The 18648-nt window shown below is 28.9% G+C and overlaps 3 protein-coding genes across 4 annotated transcripts; 1 reads left to right on the forward strand and 2 right to left on the reverse strand.

Moving 5' to 3' along the window:
* Positions 1-102: 102 nt before the first annotated feature.
* Positions 103-9111, reverse strand: LOC126847390 (probable ATP-dependent RNA helicase DDX27). Of its 2 annotated transcripts, none has more exons than XM_050587574.1 (14): positions 8957-9111; positions 5700-5797; positions 5458-5643; positions 4908-4992; positions 4339-4702; positions 4156-4279; positions 3761-4086; positions 3549-3693; positions 2713-2847; positions 2469-2646; positions 2153-2371; positions 846-1043; positions 675-780; positions 103-294 (listed from the first exon to the last, which is right to left on the reverse strand). In XM_050587574.1, the coding sequence occupies exons 1-14, from the start codon at positions 9006-9008 to the stop codon at positions 177-179; spliced, it is 2334 nt and encodes a 777-aa protein (XP_050443531.1). In that variant the 5' UTR covers positions 9009-9111; the 3' UTR covers positions 103-176. The 2 variants fall into 2 exon arrangements, with proteins under 2 accessions (XP_050443531.1, XP_050443532.1); XM_050587575.1 differs by lacking the exon at positions 8957-9111 and adding an exon at positions 6581-6717.
* Positions 9112-9150: 39 nt separating this feature from the next.
* On the forward strand, positions 9151-15172 carry LOC126847391 (AN1-type zinc finger protein 4-like). The gene is made up of 8 exons (XM_050587576.1): positions 9151-9566; positions 9855-10097; positions 10161-10356; positions 11417-11551; positions 11618-11747; positions 12571-12860; positions 14344-14763; positions 14907-15172. The coding sequence occupies exons 2-8, from the start codon at positions 9935-9937 to the stop codon at positions 15010-15012; spliced, it is 1440 nt and encodes a 479-aa protein (XP_050443533.1). The 5' UTR covers positions 9151-9566; positions 9855-9934; the 3' UTR covers positions 15013-15172.
* Positions 15173-16123: 951 nt separating this feature from the next.
* On the reverse strand, positions 16124-18145 carry LOC126847393 (uncharacterized). Its single transcript, XM_050587582.1, has 3 exons — positions 17373-18145; positions 17227-17299; positions 16124-16407 (listed from the first exon to the last, which is right to left on the reverse strand). Exons 1-3 carry the CDS (start codon positions 17892-17894, stop codon positions 16277-16279), a joined length of 726 nt encoding a protein of 241 aa, XP_050443539.1. The 5' UTR covers positions 17895-18145; the 3' UTR covers positions 16124-16276.
* Between the last annotated feature and the right edge of the window lie 503 nt (positions 18146-18648).

Below are 18648 nucleotides of genomic sequence, written 5' to 3' on the forward strand. Positions count from 1 at the left end.
CTGCCGGTGGACAGGCCGTGGATAATGTCAGTTGTCGCTTGCCGGCGATTGTCACGACCAGCAAGCACTCGGTAAACGAACAACATAAAAATGTAACAAAAATAAAAACAAAATATATAGTTCTTTTGTAATTTTGATATTCAAATGAGTTAAAATAAATAGAATCAATTAAACTGTCACCACTTTGATTTTCCTTTTTTAAAATTTGTTGGCTTCCCTTTTTTAATTGGTGTTTTTCCTTTGTTTACTAGCGTTTTTTTTTTAGATGCCATCATTCTTTTTGCTTGGTTGGCTCTATTAAAACAGATAATACAAGTTTAAAAACGTTAATATTTAATATATTAAAAAAGTCATTAAGAAAATGACATAATACTTGTCATAAATTTATGTTGTTAGGTTAGGTTTATATTTCTTTTTGATCAGATGAGTATGCTTTGTTAGAGACAAAAATTGCTCATGTCATAATCTCAAATCATAAAATATGGTTGAGAGAATATTCTTTTAATTTAATATACATAATATGTTTCACACACTTAGACCGAAAATCGAAATTTCGACTTATTCTCTTTTTTAGCGCTACAGAATTTGTATAATACGTGTATAGTACTTCGATAATATACATAATTAATGATAATACTAAAATATTAAGGTATAGCTATTATTGTTAAACTTACTCATATCTATACTTCTTTGCGCCAGATTTGCTTACATCAGTAAATTGAGAATCAAAAACAGATCCTTTCTGCTTTTTACCAGATTGTGGATTTGAATTAAACTTGCCTGTAATATGAGAAAAACAATTATTTAGGTATCAACAGTTTTGAAAAATAAATCTCGACACAAACCTTGACCAAAATCTGTGATAGCATTCATTTTTTTAGGTTTCATTTTGTTTTTAGCACTTCTAGCTTGGAAATTAGCAACTCTTTGTAATTTTTTTTCATTTTCAATGTCTTCTTCATCATTGTTACCTTCTACATTGTTTTTCTTTTTTTTTTTAATGTTTTTTTCAATTTTAGCAGAAAAAGCTTCCCTGGATCTCTCTTAAACATATTGAATAATAACAAATTGATTAAATTTTAAGCGTTAAAATTAGTTAATATAATACTTATTGTTTAATAATTTTGTATAACATACTAACATATAACACCTTACATTTCAATCAAATACATTTACGTTATTTTTCCCAAGTATTTTTTTTTTATTTTCTGACAATAATTCTTAGAAGAACATTTTGCGTTTTTATTTAATGTACAAGAAATATTGGAATGCGTAATTCTAAAAGACTAAAGATCTAAAATGCATACGCGTATCACATCTGATAGCAATAATGTTGTTTATCGGTGGCTAACGAGATTTTTAAAATGTTGACTTTAGCACACGAACAACAATGCCCCCATAACAAAATTAACAGTCAAAACAAATGGTCGTTTTCGATAAATATTTCAGTTAAGTTTGTTATCACTAATTCCAAGTTATCACAAAAAAAATTTATCTTTTTTTTTATAGTATTTAAATTTTTAAACAACTTAATTTGGTTAAAAAGACACACCCAACAAAAGCAACTACCTACCATAAACTTAAAATTCTTTAAATATTGATAAAAATCAAGTCAATGATTTAGAGTAAGTAGTATATTATTCTAAAAAAAAAAAACAATAAAATAATCAACTTTTTAAACTATATGTCACAAAAATCATGGTGTAGAACTACAATAGTTTTATATATTTTTTATTTAACTTTGTTTATAATATTTGATAAAAATGGTTTGAATAAAAAAAATATGTTGAGTTGAGTTTTACACAAATTAATTTTTCTCAGGCTTCATTTACAGTTAAGGAAAGAAATTCATACATAATATAAATGACAAAATTATCCGTGCTCTAAATGGTGTGACTGATACCGCAAAATAGAAAATTCCAAAAAAAGGTTTAATCGTCATCAAGTTTTTTTTAAACACTAATGAAAATACACCATTTCATTTTTTTTGTAACTTTTTTTAGAGTGAACATTTCATCTCAATAGCCAAATTCATCATCACATACTTAAACAAAGAATAATTTAAGTATTTTCCTCTATTTAACTTTATATGTGTATTAAAAATCTGTAATTTGTGTAACTGAAATTAATAAGCTATCACTGGTTGTATTACTTTTAGCTTCTTGTCGCTCTTTTTGTGTTTGAAACCATTCTCTTTTAGTCTCGTCTTTTTTTTTAACTAGACTACTAATACTTGTTTTTGCCATTTTTTCAGTTTTATCAGCAAACTCTTCTGTTCGACTCATTTGTCGTTCTTCATATTCCTCGTGCATGATACATTTAACTTCATTACGAAGTGAATCTACCCGTTCTTTGTACTTATCTAGAATTTCTAAAATAATATAAAAAAACAAATAAGTAAAATATTTTAACAGTAAATTTTTTAAGTAAAGTATATTATTATATAATATAAATTCAATAATACCAACCAATGGGGATCACACGATGTTTTACTGGATTTTTGGCTTTTTTAATGACTTCTTTCAAAACTTTCCTGTCTATTTCACTCGCTATAGAAACCGATACACCTGATCGACCAGCTCTGGCCGTTCTACCAACACGATGAATATAATGTTCTACAGTTGGTGGCATAGTATAATTAATAACCTAAATTTGTAGTGGAAAAAATTAAATATATAAAAAAAAAACAGAATAAATAATTATTTAACTTACGGCTTTTACACCTCGAATGTCTAATCCACGAGCGGCTACATCGGTAGCAATCAATAAATCGAGTTCTTCGTCTTTGAACTTTCGTAAGGCTTCTAATCTTTGAGGTTGAGATAAATTTCCATGAAGTTCACCCACCTTAATTTTAATATATTATTATCTAATTGTACATTTTGCTGTGTATACATCAATACCCTTCACATTAGCTTATGTTATGAAGAAAAAATATGACATTACAATAACTGCAGCAAGATAGCAGATTTTACAGTTTTCACATGCAAGACTACATGTTTTACAGCTTACCAGAGAAAAAAATGTTAAAGGGAAACTTTGAAATGTGTTACTTTTTGTGACAGTTGTCTCAAATGTGTAGTTACAGGAACATGCCAAATGTAATTTTGATAACCAGTTTTGGATAACTATTTTTAAAGTTATAAGAGTTTAAAAGTTAGGATTGGAAGGGAAGTGCGGTTGGGTAATGGGCGCAGATAAAAATAATACTACGCACAACTTTTCCTCCTGCCCTGAACATGAAACTTCAATAACTTCAAAAATAGCTATCCAAAACTGATTACCGACAAGTCAACATTTTTAGTACATTATTCTCAATTTAAAAAGTTAATGAAATGTATGCATTACCATTTAAGTTTCAAAAGTTGCTATCAAAAAAACTAAGTTGGGAGGGGGTAAAAACAAAAAAAATGGTGAAAAATTGAGATCACATTGCATAAAAACACTAGGTAAAGAAAGAATTTAATTTCTTATTAAACCCAGCGAGATATTGAGTGGAACACAATAAGTTGATCACCTTGTATATATGTATGTACATATTTAATTACCTTAAGTCCAAAGAGGCCCAGCAAAATTTTTACCCTGTGTGCATCTGCTTTGGTTCGAACAAATATCATAGTATGATCTCTGAACGTTCGGCAAACTAAAGCAGCTAGTGTCGCATCTCGATCCTGTTCCTTCCCCTGACGTAATCTAAATATATTGAATTTATTAAGACATTATACTTAATTGTTTATCAAGTTTAACATGATGATATTACCTGACAAATTCTTGTCTTAAATTAAACGCGACATCTGTATTACTATCAACAAATATTTTAACTGGTTTATTTAATGATACAGAAGCAAGATCGTTAACTGCGTCTGTCATAGTAGCTGAAAATAACATTGTTTGTCTGGTTTTAGCACACATATTGATGATTTCTTTCATTTGATCTGCAAAATTTTCATCCAACATTCTATCAGCTTCGTCCAACACTAATACTTCCAAGTCGGATAATGAAAATGATGGCGTATTTTGTAAATGATCGAGTAAACGCCCTGGAGTGGCTATAACAATATCTGGGTTTTTTCTTAATATGGATTCCTAATAATTCATACAATAAAATCAATATAAAAAAAATTAAACAATTTGTATAAGTCACATCTGTCTTACTTGAACTTTGAGTTCCAAGCCGCCAACAGAAAGACCAACTTCAACTGTAGTAAACTGAGCAAGTTGTTTAGCGACTTGATAAACCTGAACACCAAGTTCTCGAGTTGGCACCAATACAAGTACTCTATTTTTTGTACAAAAAATATAAATTATTGTTCGAGAAACTTCTGTGATATTTATTACCTAGTAATAGGAGTAAATCCTTTTGGTCTATAAAGAAGTCTTTCTAAAATAGGCAACATGTAAGCTGCTGTTTTACCAGTACCAGTGGCGGCACAACCGCAAATATCTCTTCCCAACAAAGCTACGGGTATTGCAGCCGCTTGTATAGGGGTTGGATGGACATAGTTTATAACACTTATAGCTTTCATTAACGGCCTGGATATATTCATTTGGTAAAATGAAGCATTTTCTTCGTATGGAGGAGCGTCCTCAAAAAATTCGCCATCATCATCAACAGTTATTTCGTTCTTATTGTCGTCATTAGTTTCAATTTTCTTTTTTTTATTTCTTTTACCGACTAGCTTTTGTCTATCTCTAAGACCATCTAAAAAATAAATAAATATACATTAGATATAAAATGGTTGTTGTTAACAGAAAATAAAAGTTCCAGTTACCCAAATAAATAGGTTCTATTTTAAGGTTTTTTTAACCAATTATAATTTTTTTTTAAATCCCGTGTATTGTATAGAACCATCTATTGAGTAAATGTTAAATTCAAATACATTTTTCAAAATAAATTTTAAGACTACCTTTTTTTAGTTCGTCTTCTGATAATGAATTTGAGTCGGATTCTTCATTGTACTCTTCATGTTCTTCAGCAGAGACATCAGGTAACTATAAACATTTTACAATGTTTGTTACATTAAAGAAGATAAATGCTACATAGGATAAAGTTTTACGGTTTTCATAAGCACTTGCCATTTATACCTTAAGCTGTAAGCTTCATAATTAGAGTTTGCAATAAATAACCCAGTGAAATTTGTTTGTTACAAAGTACAGACAACAGTTTTTTATTTACCTTTTTTTTTTTTTTTTTTTTTATAACTTTTTTTGACAACAATTAGTCAACTAACTTACAGTTATACTAAATATTTACACTTAATTATTTTTTTAAATAATAACGACCTATGTTTACATACAGTACTAGTTAAATTATACAGGTTTTAGTTAGACTTATTAAGTTATATTAGTACATTTTATTTACCTAAAATTATAGGTTTGTTTCTATATCCCTAAAAAACGGAGCTTGGTTGGGATTTTTAAAAAAAAACCTGGGTTATTTCAAATGTTTATACTTACAAATGACTTGACGTATCTACGAGATTTTTCAATTTTTTCGTCAACTCTATTAGTTGTTCCCTTTCGTTTTATATATTTCTGTAAATCATCCCATGTGTCATGATTGTAATCTGAAGGTGTAGATAAGAATTTGAATTCGTCATCAAAGTATGAATCCCCTTTTGTCTTGTGTTTTTTTGGTTGATACTATAAACATACATTTTTAGTTTAATTCCAAAAAAATTATCTATAAAAAAAATTACTTCAATTTCAATATCAGAGTCTGATGAAACATCTTCGACTTCTTCGTCTTCGCCAATAGTTTTAACTATATCCCATTTCATAATGCTCATTATAGAAACTATAATATAGTATGTGATATAAAATACAATTAGTTAAAAACAATAAATTACAAACAAAAAATTGATAAGAGTAAGTAAGAAATTCTAGATCTTTTAAAAACAGTTTCCCACTGTATGCGGCAAAATGTTAAATAAATATAAGGAAATATATCTACTTCCGTAACATAAAGGGATACATTTCATTTTTTTCCAAAAGATAGTATGTTTTGTTATGCCATAAAAACTAGTATATTTCAACATTTAAATCACATACTAATGTTTGCAGTTCTACCAAATAAAAAAACATTAATATTTTTCACTATTTGCTTAGAAAAATAAAACTTTTTGTGGAGGAAAAAACTAAACCAACTCTTTGTAAAAATGATCAAATTTATTGGTTTTCGTCATGGAAATAAATAAGTTATGGCAAAAATGTACATAATTAATTATACAGATGTCAAAGCATATAAATACTTGTTAAATAGGTGTGTTCAGTAATTAGGTTTTGCCGAACTCAAATAAGTTCATGCTAAAATTGTAATTAAGATTAAGAATTAACTGCAAGAATATACAGTATATCATTAATGCAATGAATTAATACATGAATTTTAACTGCAGTATAATAATTAGGTAGATGTACAAGCATATACACAAATTCAGCAATATTTAAAAAGAAAAGATATTGGCATACAGAACTTAAAAAATTGATAGTTTCATATAATATCATACTATAGATATCAAAATAAACATTTATAAAAGCTTATTAAAATATTGTATAGTTATAACGACTTGTTTTTACTCACGTGTGGTTTATTATTATTTACTTCACAAGACAAAATAGTAAATACAAATTTTAAAAGAAGTATCTATCCAAATAGCACGTGTATAACAAAATACAGTTGTTTATCATTCACTATCGTCTATCAGCAATACAAATTCATTATCATCAATACAATTTAAGTCTATTGATAAGGATTTTAAATATTCGAATATTTTTTTTTGTGACGTTGGTGCTAGTGCGTGATAAAATCGATTATCATTTTTCGGCTAACTGCCTTGGAGCCGTGTCGTGCTCCCTTGCCTTGTGTCCACGATGTAGAAAAGATAAGGTGATGCCACTCCAACCAAATTACGGCATTTTGGTAGTACAATTTTGTCACGTAGATAGCGCCACCATTCGCCCGGAGGCCGACTTTTACTTGAAGCTAATAGGGTTTTTTTACATATTATTATACGTTACTGTCATTTTTATTGCTAAATATAAATATATTACATGTAATTTTATTTTATTACAGGACTATAGATTATATATTATTTAAAAAACCACAATATTCGTATATTCCACAAAAGACGTTTATAGTCGAACGATGACCATCCTTTTATAACAATATATATGAAATTATTCTATACGATATATAATATAATAATTAATAACACGTATTATGTACAAGAAAAAATTGTCCTCAACCCCTCCCACCCCCTCCTATATCGAATTTTAAGCACCAGAGAAGTTTTTTCAAATTGAGTTTATAGTTGTTGAAGGTCTAAGAATAATTTGTTATAAAGAATAACGAAAATGTCTTTAAAAAAATGTAGTTTCCTTTAAAACCATACGTGAAACTAGACATTTTTACAAGATAAAGCTTATTCTATGGTAACTAAAGGGACTTATAAAGTAGGGTATATTAAAACAGGGATCGGAGAGTTATTTAAAAAAATTTATAATAATGCCTCTGACTTAATAAACGGAGCCTTATCCATTTGAGTGAACACACTTTAGCACGCTTTTACATAACCAGTGGCGTACATTAAATCTTGCTCTGGGGGGGAGGGGGGGGTGTAAAAAAATAATATTACATAACTGGATATGGTTAATTATTATCAATTAAGTTGGAATATTATTTTCGAAAAATAACTCGATAGTACGATTCCAAGAAGTAACGAAATTTCTGGACTTATAGTTCCGAAGATATTTTAATTCTTACTTAGGTAGCCGCAATTCCCCTTAACACTTAATAATTAAAATATAATTGTTAAATTATTATTTATTTACTTCAAGTTCTAAATTACTTCAGAGAGTAACATTGTAACAATTATATAACAAATGCCTAAAATATATTACTTAAAACACAATTTTTTTTTTGGCTTTGGGGGTTTGAACCCGAACCCCCCTGTTAGTACATCACTGTACATAACAATAAATACATTTTTTCCGATTATTTTAATTTACCCCCGAAAAATAAGCATCGCTTGTGTAAGGTGGATATTAATTACTTTAATAAACCCCAATTATTATATTATATGTCTTCGAAAGCCCGACTACCGTGTAATTCAAGCCCAACCATACGTGCAATGCCTAGGGACGAAGTAGAGACATATTCTCTACATTGTGTTCCTAGAGATGATATTTGCATCACAAATAATTGTTTATATTTTGTGTCTACATAATAAACCGCGGCATATATAATTATAAAATGTTCTTATTAAATTGTTCTTATTCATTTTTACAAATAACATTCATTGACTAATGTAGATCTTTTGGATTTATTGGCAATATTTGCTCTACTCTAGTTTTATTCTATTACTCTGAACTAGAAATTATGACCATGTATACTAATGACTAATTAGTATTGGAATACTACATAATATTAGTAGAGTAGCTAAAATAATAAAATAAATAACTTTTCTGGACAAAGACTAGATCAGAATGAATTTAATTTAATTAATTATGAAAGCTATATTCCAGTGCTAATATTTACTTTAATGCCGTTAAAAAACACAGTTTTTGCAATTAAAAAGTTAACAAAATAATTACTTATTATTAAATAAGACAATAAAAATAATAAATACTCCAAATAAAGAATAATTAACATAAAAATTAAAAATAAAACGTTTATCGTCCATAAGCTGCATAGAAAATATCGGCCTCCGGGCGAATGGTGGCGCCGCCTGTACAGCGAAGCTGAACTACCAAAATGCCTGAAGCATTCGACCCCAGATTTTTACTGATAAGAAGTTGAGTGGTGTCACCTTATCTTCTCTACATCGTGCTTGTGCCCTACGTCATCAACTTATGGTAACCACAAAATGGCTGCTGGTTTGCTTAGGCCGTATAATCCAAAGGGCGTGTAAGCCGGTAGCCATATTGTGAAAATTGATAACAAAAGTTGTTGACGTACCTGTTTGTTTAAACAAGGTGTTCATTGCTCCCACGTTGAGTGTTTTTTTCATAACTAAACGATGCGTAGTTATTGTTTAATGATTTTTATTAAAAACAATATTCGTCATGGAAAATGTTTTTTTCGGCAAATTAAAAAAAAAGGTGTAAATCATCATTTGGAATAAGTACAAAAAAAAAAACCACGATGATAATATCAGTTGTACTTTTTGTATGACATTACCTCTGACGAGTCACGTCTTCCCAATTCCCATTCGGGCTTCGTGTGTCATCGGTTGTTGTCGTTACGCGTTACATACATTTTCGCCATAATTTATTATCTCCAACACTTCCGCTCCGGCCCCTCTTCTTATCCTCCTCTTCTCGTCCAACACTTAATGGGTAATGACACACGTCCTTGTTGGCTTTATCGTTTTTGTTATGTCTATTTTTATTTAGAAAAATAATGAATTATCATTAGTTCGATCACCTACAGCGAAATTTTATTTCCGTATCTAAGTCGTTCGCCATACTAAGTTATTGTTCTTGGGCTACACAGGTCGACACACGACGAAATAACGCCGTTCGCCGTTATTCATTAGTTCCTAATCCGTCTCTTATTGAGTGTACAAGTAAGCTGTTTATGTTATATAATTGTATTGCATTTATACGTAATGAAAATGCCAAAACTAACATCGCCCGTTCGTGTTTGCCTAAACAACCCAACGGTTGGCATTTATTTGTCGACTTGGGACATAAAGGTCATTAGATATCAATAGTCTGGGCGTATTAACGTGTATATACCTATATACATATTTATATTATGTGTGTGTGGACTTTGTTACACCATAAATGGCAACATTAACAATAATACTATACCATCATCGCAGCATTATTATTCATTATGTGTAATATTGCAGGTGCATTAATGGTTTCTTATTGATAATATGCTTGAAGACCAATTTCAATAGTACTAAATACCTAGAGAATTTACTCAGGTATGTCACGTAAGCAAAAATGGAGATCAAAATCTGATGACGATGCTTTTGAAGAATCGCCCATATCTCTTACCATTGAGACGTTGACGGGTACAGCTTTTGAAATTAGCGTGTCTCCAGCCGATTATATTAGTTCGCTGAAGGCTCGAATACAACGAGTTGAAGGTAAGTTTCATAATTTTTCTAGAACCATCTTGCGTTGATTACTTAATTATTCATTTATAATAGGAATCCCAGTCAGTCAGCAACATTTACTCTTGGGGGAGAAAATCTTATCTGACAATACAACTATAGCTCATAATAATATTTATAATGGAGCAACATTGCGACTGGTGCTATCCCTACAAGGTGGTCCAATCGGGACTAGTCGAAGAATGTTACCCCTTGATAATGAAACCATTAGACAATTGGTTGATCTTAACAGGTAAATGCGAGCATAATTTATTTGAATATTGTTGCACATAATGTAAACACAATAATATCTAACAAACTTCATCTTTAAAAGTAGGTAATATGAAGTAACATAACTTAAATAAATAATATTACGTAAACAATGTATTTTTTTACACGGTGCCACACCTCTGTTTACAATTTAAATATGTTTCTGAATTTTGATTAAATTTGAAGCAACCTTTGGTTGATGGTGATATGTTTAAATAAATAATCTTTTTATCCAAACTATATATTATTATATTATATTGATTATTATTTTTTAAACAAATTTGTTTGCAATACTCAAGAGATGGAATATGAACATACTGTAGATTTAAATATTTAACACATTATTCATATTCAAGTGTTATTTAATACGAGAGATTAAGGAACTGTCTGATACTTATATCTTGATTATTAAGCCTGTTGTGTTCGAAGGGAACTCTAATTAGTTGCTACTTGTATCGCTTTTCATTGAAAATCGGAAACTAATAGACAGCAATATAATATTATGTTACACAAGTTGCCATGTTGTCTTTAGTGTGAACCAGGTTATGTATTAAGTTGTTTATTATTTTTAATTCCAATAATTACATGCTTATACTTGGTCTGATAAAAAAATGGCATTGAAGTATGACAAAATCCGATCCATCTCGCGCATCCCCACGCTACTTTTCGCCTAGATCTCATTCCACTGCAGACAGCCATCAAACGACATTGTCGTCAGTATTCATCAATAACCAAGTGCGTAGAGTGGGTTTATTGGGTCTAGCAGTGCTAGACACCTCTTTGTTTAATAGCAATATCTTGGATTTCAAACAGGTTATTTGTACATTATTCTATTAAGCTTTTAAATGGTTGTACTGTGCTCGAGTTTCCTATTACCTACTAATTTTATTATAAAGACTGATTTTTAATTGTGTTTTTCTCATCACTTAAAAATTATTCTATTGATACCCTTGGGCTTATATTTGTATTCAAATATGTTAATTAGGAAATCATTGTAGCCACAGTGGTCATTGTTCTAAAACTCTTACTTTTTTTATTTTTAGAAAAGAAATATTGGATGACGCGCCTCCAGGAAGTAAGCTTGCAGTTTTGATATTCCGTGAAGGTGAAGTCATCAACTTGCTAAGAGTAATTGAAAATAGTGATGGTTCTATTACGAATTTAAAAGAATCCCCCAGGTTTGTTACTATTAATTTAAATATAATAATAATGTTTAAAACTTAGGAAAACATAATTTTTTTTAGAAAAATATCTACTGTAGAACAACCAGAGAAGAAAAAATCTAAACAATCTGTTGACAATAATGTGACATATCGTAAAATGATGCAGTTGAAAAATAAATTAGAATCACTTTCTATATCATCAAAATCGAAAGTAAATACAATTTAATGATTTAATAACTAGAGAACAGATTTTTTTTTAAATCATTTATGTTTTATGTATGGTGTATACACAATTTAGCAAGTAATTCTGTTCACCAAACACTACGCCAAGAATCTAACAAAAAAATATGTCAATTTAGAACATTTACTATTTATTTAAGTACATAAGAGTTATTTGACAGTTGCCCTAATAGCAGGAAAAGTGGGAGAGAATAGTTTTAGATGATTTGAGTATTTTTGAATAAGGAAGAAAAATAAAACAATAATTGGCTACCTAACTTAGGTTAGATAGATTGAAGTGGATAGGTGAAATGAATAAGTTTATGGATATAGTTTAACTAAACAATTGTGGAGTAAAAATATTTTGTTGAATTACACAATTTGTATGGAATAAGGTGAAGAAGAATGATATCCATATTATTTATCCTAATAATACATTTTACTTATTTTATGACTTAAATATTTAAATATAAATACAAAAGTATAAATGTTATATTAAATGCTTAAAAGTACCAATTTGTTATTATCACTTAATTTTAAAAGTATAAAAAAATATTTTTAAAATGTTATTTTATTTTAAGTGCTTAAAATAAAAAATTAAAAAATTATTATAAAACTTAGGTTACCGTAACATTTGAATAGTTTAAAATAACCATTTATAATATGTAATTATATTTTTTAAAATCTGATCTGATTAAATTAGAAAATTAAAAATTTAGTTTTGTTAGTAACCAGGTATAAATAATATAATCGTGTTATATTTTCACAAACAATGAAATTTATTTTTAATTATATATAAAATTGTTTTTTTCTAGTTGAAGAGAACAAAATCTGATCACCGAAAATCTACTACATCTTGTGAAAGATCACAAATGAAGACTGAAAAAGATAATAGTAAACGTCATACTTGGAGATTACCTAAGATTGTTCAACCATCAACGGGTCTAGAGAAATATGTACGTAGTGCCGAATTCTCCCGAATACCAGTTTTACCGACAATTGCTAGTGCATGCTCTGAAAAAAATACTAAATCGACTTCAACTAGACAACTTTGCCATTTTATGAACGATCCTAGACACACTGGTAGCACTTCAAGCATTGACAGGTATTTAAAGTTCTATAATTCATAAAATAAAATAATTTCCCATAAGCCCTGTTTATTGTGTGTAGAAATAAATTATTAAGAATATTAAGATTTTTTCTCTGCTCCGCAAAAAAAAACATGTATATGGTTTTAGTATTACAAGTAAAATTTAAATGTTTTAACATGAATATTATGATACAATACAATACTTAATGATATTACTGTAAACATTTATTTTCATTGTGAAAAACAAAAATGCAATACAACACTACTGAATGAAATTGAGTAAACTAGTAAATAAATCAAATATTAACTAGGTTATTACATTTCCATAACATATTTTGGTGACACGAAAATGTCCACTCAAATTTTAGATTCCCCTCAAAGCTAAAAACATTCATATTAATACTCCTAAAGAAATTATTTGCGTAATTGGTATAACCACAATTAGAAAATATATGTTTCAACGAGTCTTAGTGTTATGCATGATATTTCCAAACTCAAATGGCAAATGTTAGTTCCGTTTTACATCTGCGCGTTTTTATTCCTGGGGATAAAAATACATTATTCAAATACAACATTTTACATCTGTATATGATACACAAACTGATTGTTAGTCCCAAATTTGTATGCAGTTGTAAAAAAATGTGTCTACCGTACGCATTAAGTGTGAAGCGAGCCTTACACAATCCAGTGTCTCAACTTTTAAATATATTACAGTGAAACATAGCTTAGGCAGACCTTGAATAAGCCAGACAACTGTGTAGGTTGAATTTGTGTATGGTCCAGCCAATCCGCTTTGCATAATTATTGTATACAATTTTTACTGAATAAGATTTAAAAAAAACTGCTTGATAAAGTTTTTTTTTCCGTCTCGTGCGATTTCATCTTGAAAAGAGGTGTTTCTGTATTTTAAACTGAATATATTGTCAAAGTTATCAGTAAATTTGAAGCTATTTATAGCTGTTATCTTAAATTGTGGTTATAACCGAGTTAGTACAAATAAATAATAGATATGTAAGTATTACATAGTAAATTATTAAATATATAATTCTTACAAGAATGCTTTAAATTCAAACTTCTTACTTAAAATAAGTATTTAACGATAATTTTGCTCACCAGTTTAAATATAGTCTAGACTAAACATACATTGCTGGACCTCATAGACTTATATTATACTCATTTAGATAACGAATAAACCAAAAGAAAGTGTGGTTTTATGTAGCAATTGGTCCAAAACTACACTGCTAGAAAAAAAATAAAAACCAAAGTGTGGTCTATCTATTTATGTTTATGTAATAAACCTATAATTTAAATATTGTTCAACTATTTTAAGCCTGTCTGGTGAGAGCAACGACTAGAAATCTTTCACAATCATATATTTGCTTCACCCCTAATATTTATTCACTAGTAATATAATATAAAAAATATGTTACTAGTTAATCATAGTCATTTTTGCACATAATAGTATTCTAACACTAATATATAAATATATTTGTTTCAGTATTTCTGAATCGGGTACAGACATCGAGGTGTCCAGTGGAGATTGGTCTAGGCGTCCTAGTAGTTCATCGCTGGTATTATCACACAACATTCACATCAATGTATCTAGACAGGCATCACCGACTGAACAAATGGCTGCTATGTCTCTTTCTAACAATACTGGCTTGGGTGCTATACATAGGATATTAAATAGGTCGGACATGCCAATTCAGTTAGACGATAACGACGAGTCTTCGGAACCTGAAAATAATAAAGAAGAGAAAAAGGCTCCTATAACAGTAATCGGGGAATTGAATCAAACTTTTCCTGACAACCAAACTGTAGAAAAGAAGAAAAAACGCTGTGCCCAGTGCAACAAAAAGCTAACCATAAGCGCACAATATACATGCCGATGTGGACTGAATTTTTGTCCCGAGCATAGGTATGTTAAAAATTATTGAAAAATTATGTTCACTAAGGGTTTGGCTCTTGAATATTTCATAATTTGTCAACTTTATGAATTTTAAAAAAATATTCCAATAAAATTTTTGAACATACTAACGTGGGCAATTTTGCTGTTTTTAGGTATTCAGAATCCCATAACTGCACTTATGATTATCAAAAAAATGGCCGTGATTCTATTGAAAAGAATAATCCACTAGTTGTGAGACCAAAGTTACCAAAAATATAATCACTTGGTTAAAAATATAATATATTTTATCTGTAGTTGATAGCTATAATACGTTTACACTGACACGCATAACTTGTACGATAAATTGTTTGCATACTTATAATGAATTATTTATAAAAACGATAAATTACCTTATTGGCCCTTTTTCTTGGCCATGCAATATTTTTGTTGAGTTCATTTTATCTGAAAATTCACTCATAAACTGTTGTAGAAAAGGGTTTTTAAGTGTTTTAACACCAACTTACTAATTTAGTTGTGTAATTTTGAAAATCTTCCATTTATTAAACCTCTAAGTAACCATTTGGAATATTAATTATAATTTATAGACTATTTTTTTTTTTTATTATTATTATTATGACATATATATAAAATTACGGGTAAAAAGAAAACACCTTATTTAAAAAGTAATTGTATTATTTTTTTTATATATAATATCCTGCATCCTATCATTTAACGCAAGTTAAAACTAATATTCAATCTTGAAGAGGTACTTTTAATTGTTATTGATATTCTAATTTAACTTCAATGGGCCATTGCTGCTTTCCCCGAGGTTTTTTTCTTTTTAATTTAAAAAATAAGTTATTTAATTTATTTAATTCCAAAAAAATTAAGTTACAATAGATTTGCTTGAGACATCTTAGTTCAATTTTTGCAACATGATAACAATTCAGTCTTTTCTAAACCTACTTTTTCTAGATAGTCCATCCTTGAAACAAAAATAACTATTTTTTCTAAAATTCCTAATTCTTTTGTTCATAAATCATAATTAATTTTGAAGCATTTCAAAACGTAGTTACACCATTTCAAATATGCTAAAAACATGACAGAACTTTGAAATTCATAAAATTACGTGTTAAAGTGTTCAGGCGGAAATTTTCACCAATCGTGAATGCCAACGGAACTTGTTAGTTCTCTTAGTTCTTAATTCTCTTGAACACTATTGCTTCCAAACCTCCTAAAACAGTTGTTACACAAAATGTGTTGTGTTTATACAACATATTGATTTTTATTAGAATGAATTTAATACTATTCTGTAAGTAGTAAGGTTTAAAAAATTAGAGTGCTAAAATATATTATAAATTAATTAACCTACACGTAAAAAAATCAAATGTATCAAAATAGTTTCAGTTTTAATTAAATATAAAATTATAAATTGTTAGATAATGTCAATCTCGTTCAAATTCATCATGTTACAAAAAGGTGTTTTTTTTTTCAAATAAAACAATTAAACAATACGTAATGATAATAGTAACTATAAATTATTTTAGTTGTAATTATATTTCTGTAACTCTTGTAGGATTAACTTAGCTTCATTGGCACACATGTATTTCATACGAACTTCAGGAGTTAATAGAGATGCAATATATTTGGTATAAGTAGATCTGGCTATGTGTCCTGAAATAAAGCATAATTTTTGAGTAATGGCGATTGTGTTTCTGTAACCAACATATGATGACTTCATAATGAATGGGATACATTAAATCAATTAGCATGAACAAAACAAAAAATTATATATTTTACTGAAAAAATGGTAGAATATTATAAGAAACAAAAATTATCCTACCGGTATAATGTGTTTTTGTAAATGTTTATCACTTAAGATTAGTTACTAATTTACCTGTATTTTAGTGGGCAACACAATAACGTCTAACAATCAAATTGTGGCAGATACGCTCATATTAATTTGTTTGGATTTTTATGACTAACCATAAATATATAATAAATTTAGGACCTAAAATAAGTAACGTGCTGAGTACCAAAAAATTAAGTAAAGCCCAGAATACTATACTAAAATCCAACATTGATAACATGAAAAAATCGCAATCTACCTCGATCAATTCCAAAGGTTGAAAATATTTGGATAAATAGCATAAGCTATCAAGAGCTTTGTTTTTTTTTTTAAATAGCAATTTAAAATGAACTGTTTGGCATTAATCATAGATTACAAGTCCTCAATTGTAAAATAGACCAAAAACAATTGTATTGATAATTAGGCTACATCTATCAATGTAGAATAGTGTCGCCAACACTTACAATATAAAAACTTATTAAAGGCAAAAGAATTTTGCTTACGCAGTACACATTTTATCCTTTCGACCATTAATATGTATTAATGGTAAATTATTATATTTGTCAGTTATTCATGAATATTTTTTTCTTACTGTCTACTATGAATTTATATTTATTTAATTAGGTACATTATAAGTCAATTACCGTGATTCTTTATGAAGTGCATCCACATTTTGCTGACATTTGGTTTGCCCAATTTTTTTGCACAGGAAAATATCTACATAAAGAACAAATCATTCATTGATGTAAAATGTAATACTAATTATTATGTTTATACTAATTTTACTCACTACAGGCGAGTCTAAAATAGAAAAAAAGTGTAATCTAATTTGTTCTTTCATTTTATCAGGTATCGTAGGTCTTTTTTCATGTTTTCCTCTCTTATCAGTTGGAAATAGGCAGTTTGATCTCATTTTATGACATAAATTTCGTACTAATGCTATTGTCGTTCCATGAAGAGTAATAAATGAATTTTTACAAATGACGCGTGTAACACCATACTCTTTAATCGAGTATTGGAAAACCTTAGTTGGCTTTGGTTTGACAGAGTTAAACTTCTTCTGTTCTTTTAGGGATATTAATGCAAATAAGTAAATCCGTTTTTCCGAGTCGCTCAACCGAGACATTTCTATTAAAAGACGTTTTTTGAATTCTTGGTCAAACATACGAATACAATTGCATCCACAACACAGTTCACTCGAAACGCTTTTAGTTAGTAAATCGACTTTTGAGTCTTCTTCAATCGAGTCTTCGGAAATTAAATCTTCGTCAAATCCATCAGCATCATCCACATCAAACTCTGTTTTTTCCATAGCTATAATTTAAGTTATAATTTATAATCTAAAAGACTAGCGGTAGATACACCGGAGATTAATCAGTGATATAATATGCAGTGAATTATTTACACAGCCATTATAGCGCAGCTAAAAAACACTATTTCCTTAATTTACACAAATCAAATGGGTAAACTAGATTCTAATTTCTACTTTAAAGTTTTAAAAAACAAAAAACAATTAATCGTGTCAAAACGTAACCAGACGGCGGTTAACAACTGAAAATCAAAACGGTTATCACTTATCATGTTTGAAGTTGATATTAAAAAACGTTGAATACAATTTCATATTAAATTGCACACCTGATAACAAATCAATGTTTATAGACTTGGCCTTATCAGTTAACAGCAGCTTCTAAGACCGTCATAAAAGAGCTGATGGCGCTTTTTTTAGTTATTGATGTCAATATACCGATTTTATGACAACTTAATTAAATAATATAAATATATTATTATTATATGCTCAATGCTAAATTTATTAATGGTTCGTGGTGAACGTGGTTATTACTTTGTGTACTTGTAACACATGTGAGCCAATCATGTTTGGTTTGTTCTTCGCACTTGCTACTTTCCGTAAAGGGATGTCAATATTATATTATGGCATCAAAAACTTGGAAAAAATTATTTTCCATTTCCAAATATGTGAAAAAATATTAGTAGAATGCCGCAAAGAACAGTTTCTTGTGGAAAATACCTATTATAATTTAAATTTAGATGTAATAACATTTAGGACA

The sequence above is a fragment of the Adelges cooleyi genome, unplaced genomic scaffold, assembly GCF_023614345.1.
Source record: "Adelges cooleyi isolate 19-005CV unplaced genomic scaffold, UGA_ACOO_1.1 ACOO_flye_CR_arks_rails_tigmint_CR_PRNA_108, whole genome shotgun sequence".
NCBI lineage: Eukaryota > Metazoa > Arthropoda > Insecta > Hemiptera > Adelgidae > Adelges > Adelges cooleyi.

Bases quoted from the DNA above. Each gene is read 5' to 3' on its own strand.
- LOC126847390 (XM_050587574.1), bottom strand. From the start codon at position 9,008: ATGAAAAAAACACTCAACGTGGGAGCAATGAACACCTTGTTTAAACAA. The intron at 1,044-2,152 runs GTAATACAACCA...AATATGTTTAAG, and splicing joins AGAGCGACAAGAAGCTAAAA to AGAGATCCAGGGAAGCTTTT. The intron at 295-674 runs GTAAGTTTAACA...CTGTTTTAATAG, and splicing joins GCAAAGAAGTATAGATATGA to AGCCAACCAAGCAAAAAGAA.
- LOC126847391 (XM_050587576.1), top strand. From the start codon at position 9,935: ATGTCACGTAAGCAAAAATGGAGATCAAAATCTGATGACGATGCTTTT. The intron at 11,748-12,570 runs GTAAATACAATT...GTTTTTTTCTAG, and splicing joins CTATATCATCAAAATCGAAA to TTGAAGAGAACAAAATCTGA. The intron at 12,861-14,343 runs GTATTTAAAGTT...TATTTGTTTCAG, and splicing joins AGCACTTCAAGCATTGACAG to TATTTCTGAATCGGGTACAG.
- LOC126847393 (XM_050587582.1), bottom strand. From the start codon at position 17,894: ATGGAAAAAACAGAGTTTGATGTGGATGATGCTGATGGATTTGACGAA. The intron at 17,300-17,372 runs GTGAGTAAAATT...TTCTTTATGTAG, and splicing joins CTATTTTAGACTCGCCTGTA to ATATTTTCCTGTGCAAAAAA. The intron at 16,408-17,226 runs GTAATTGACTTA...GCTTTATTTCAG, and splicing joins GCACTTCATAAAGAATCACG to GACACATAGCCAGATCTACT.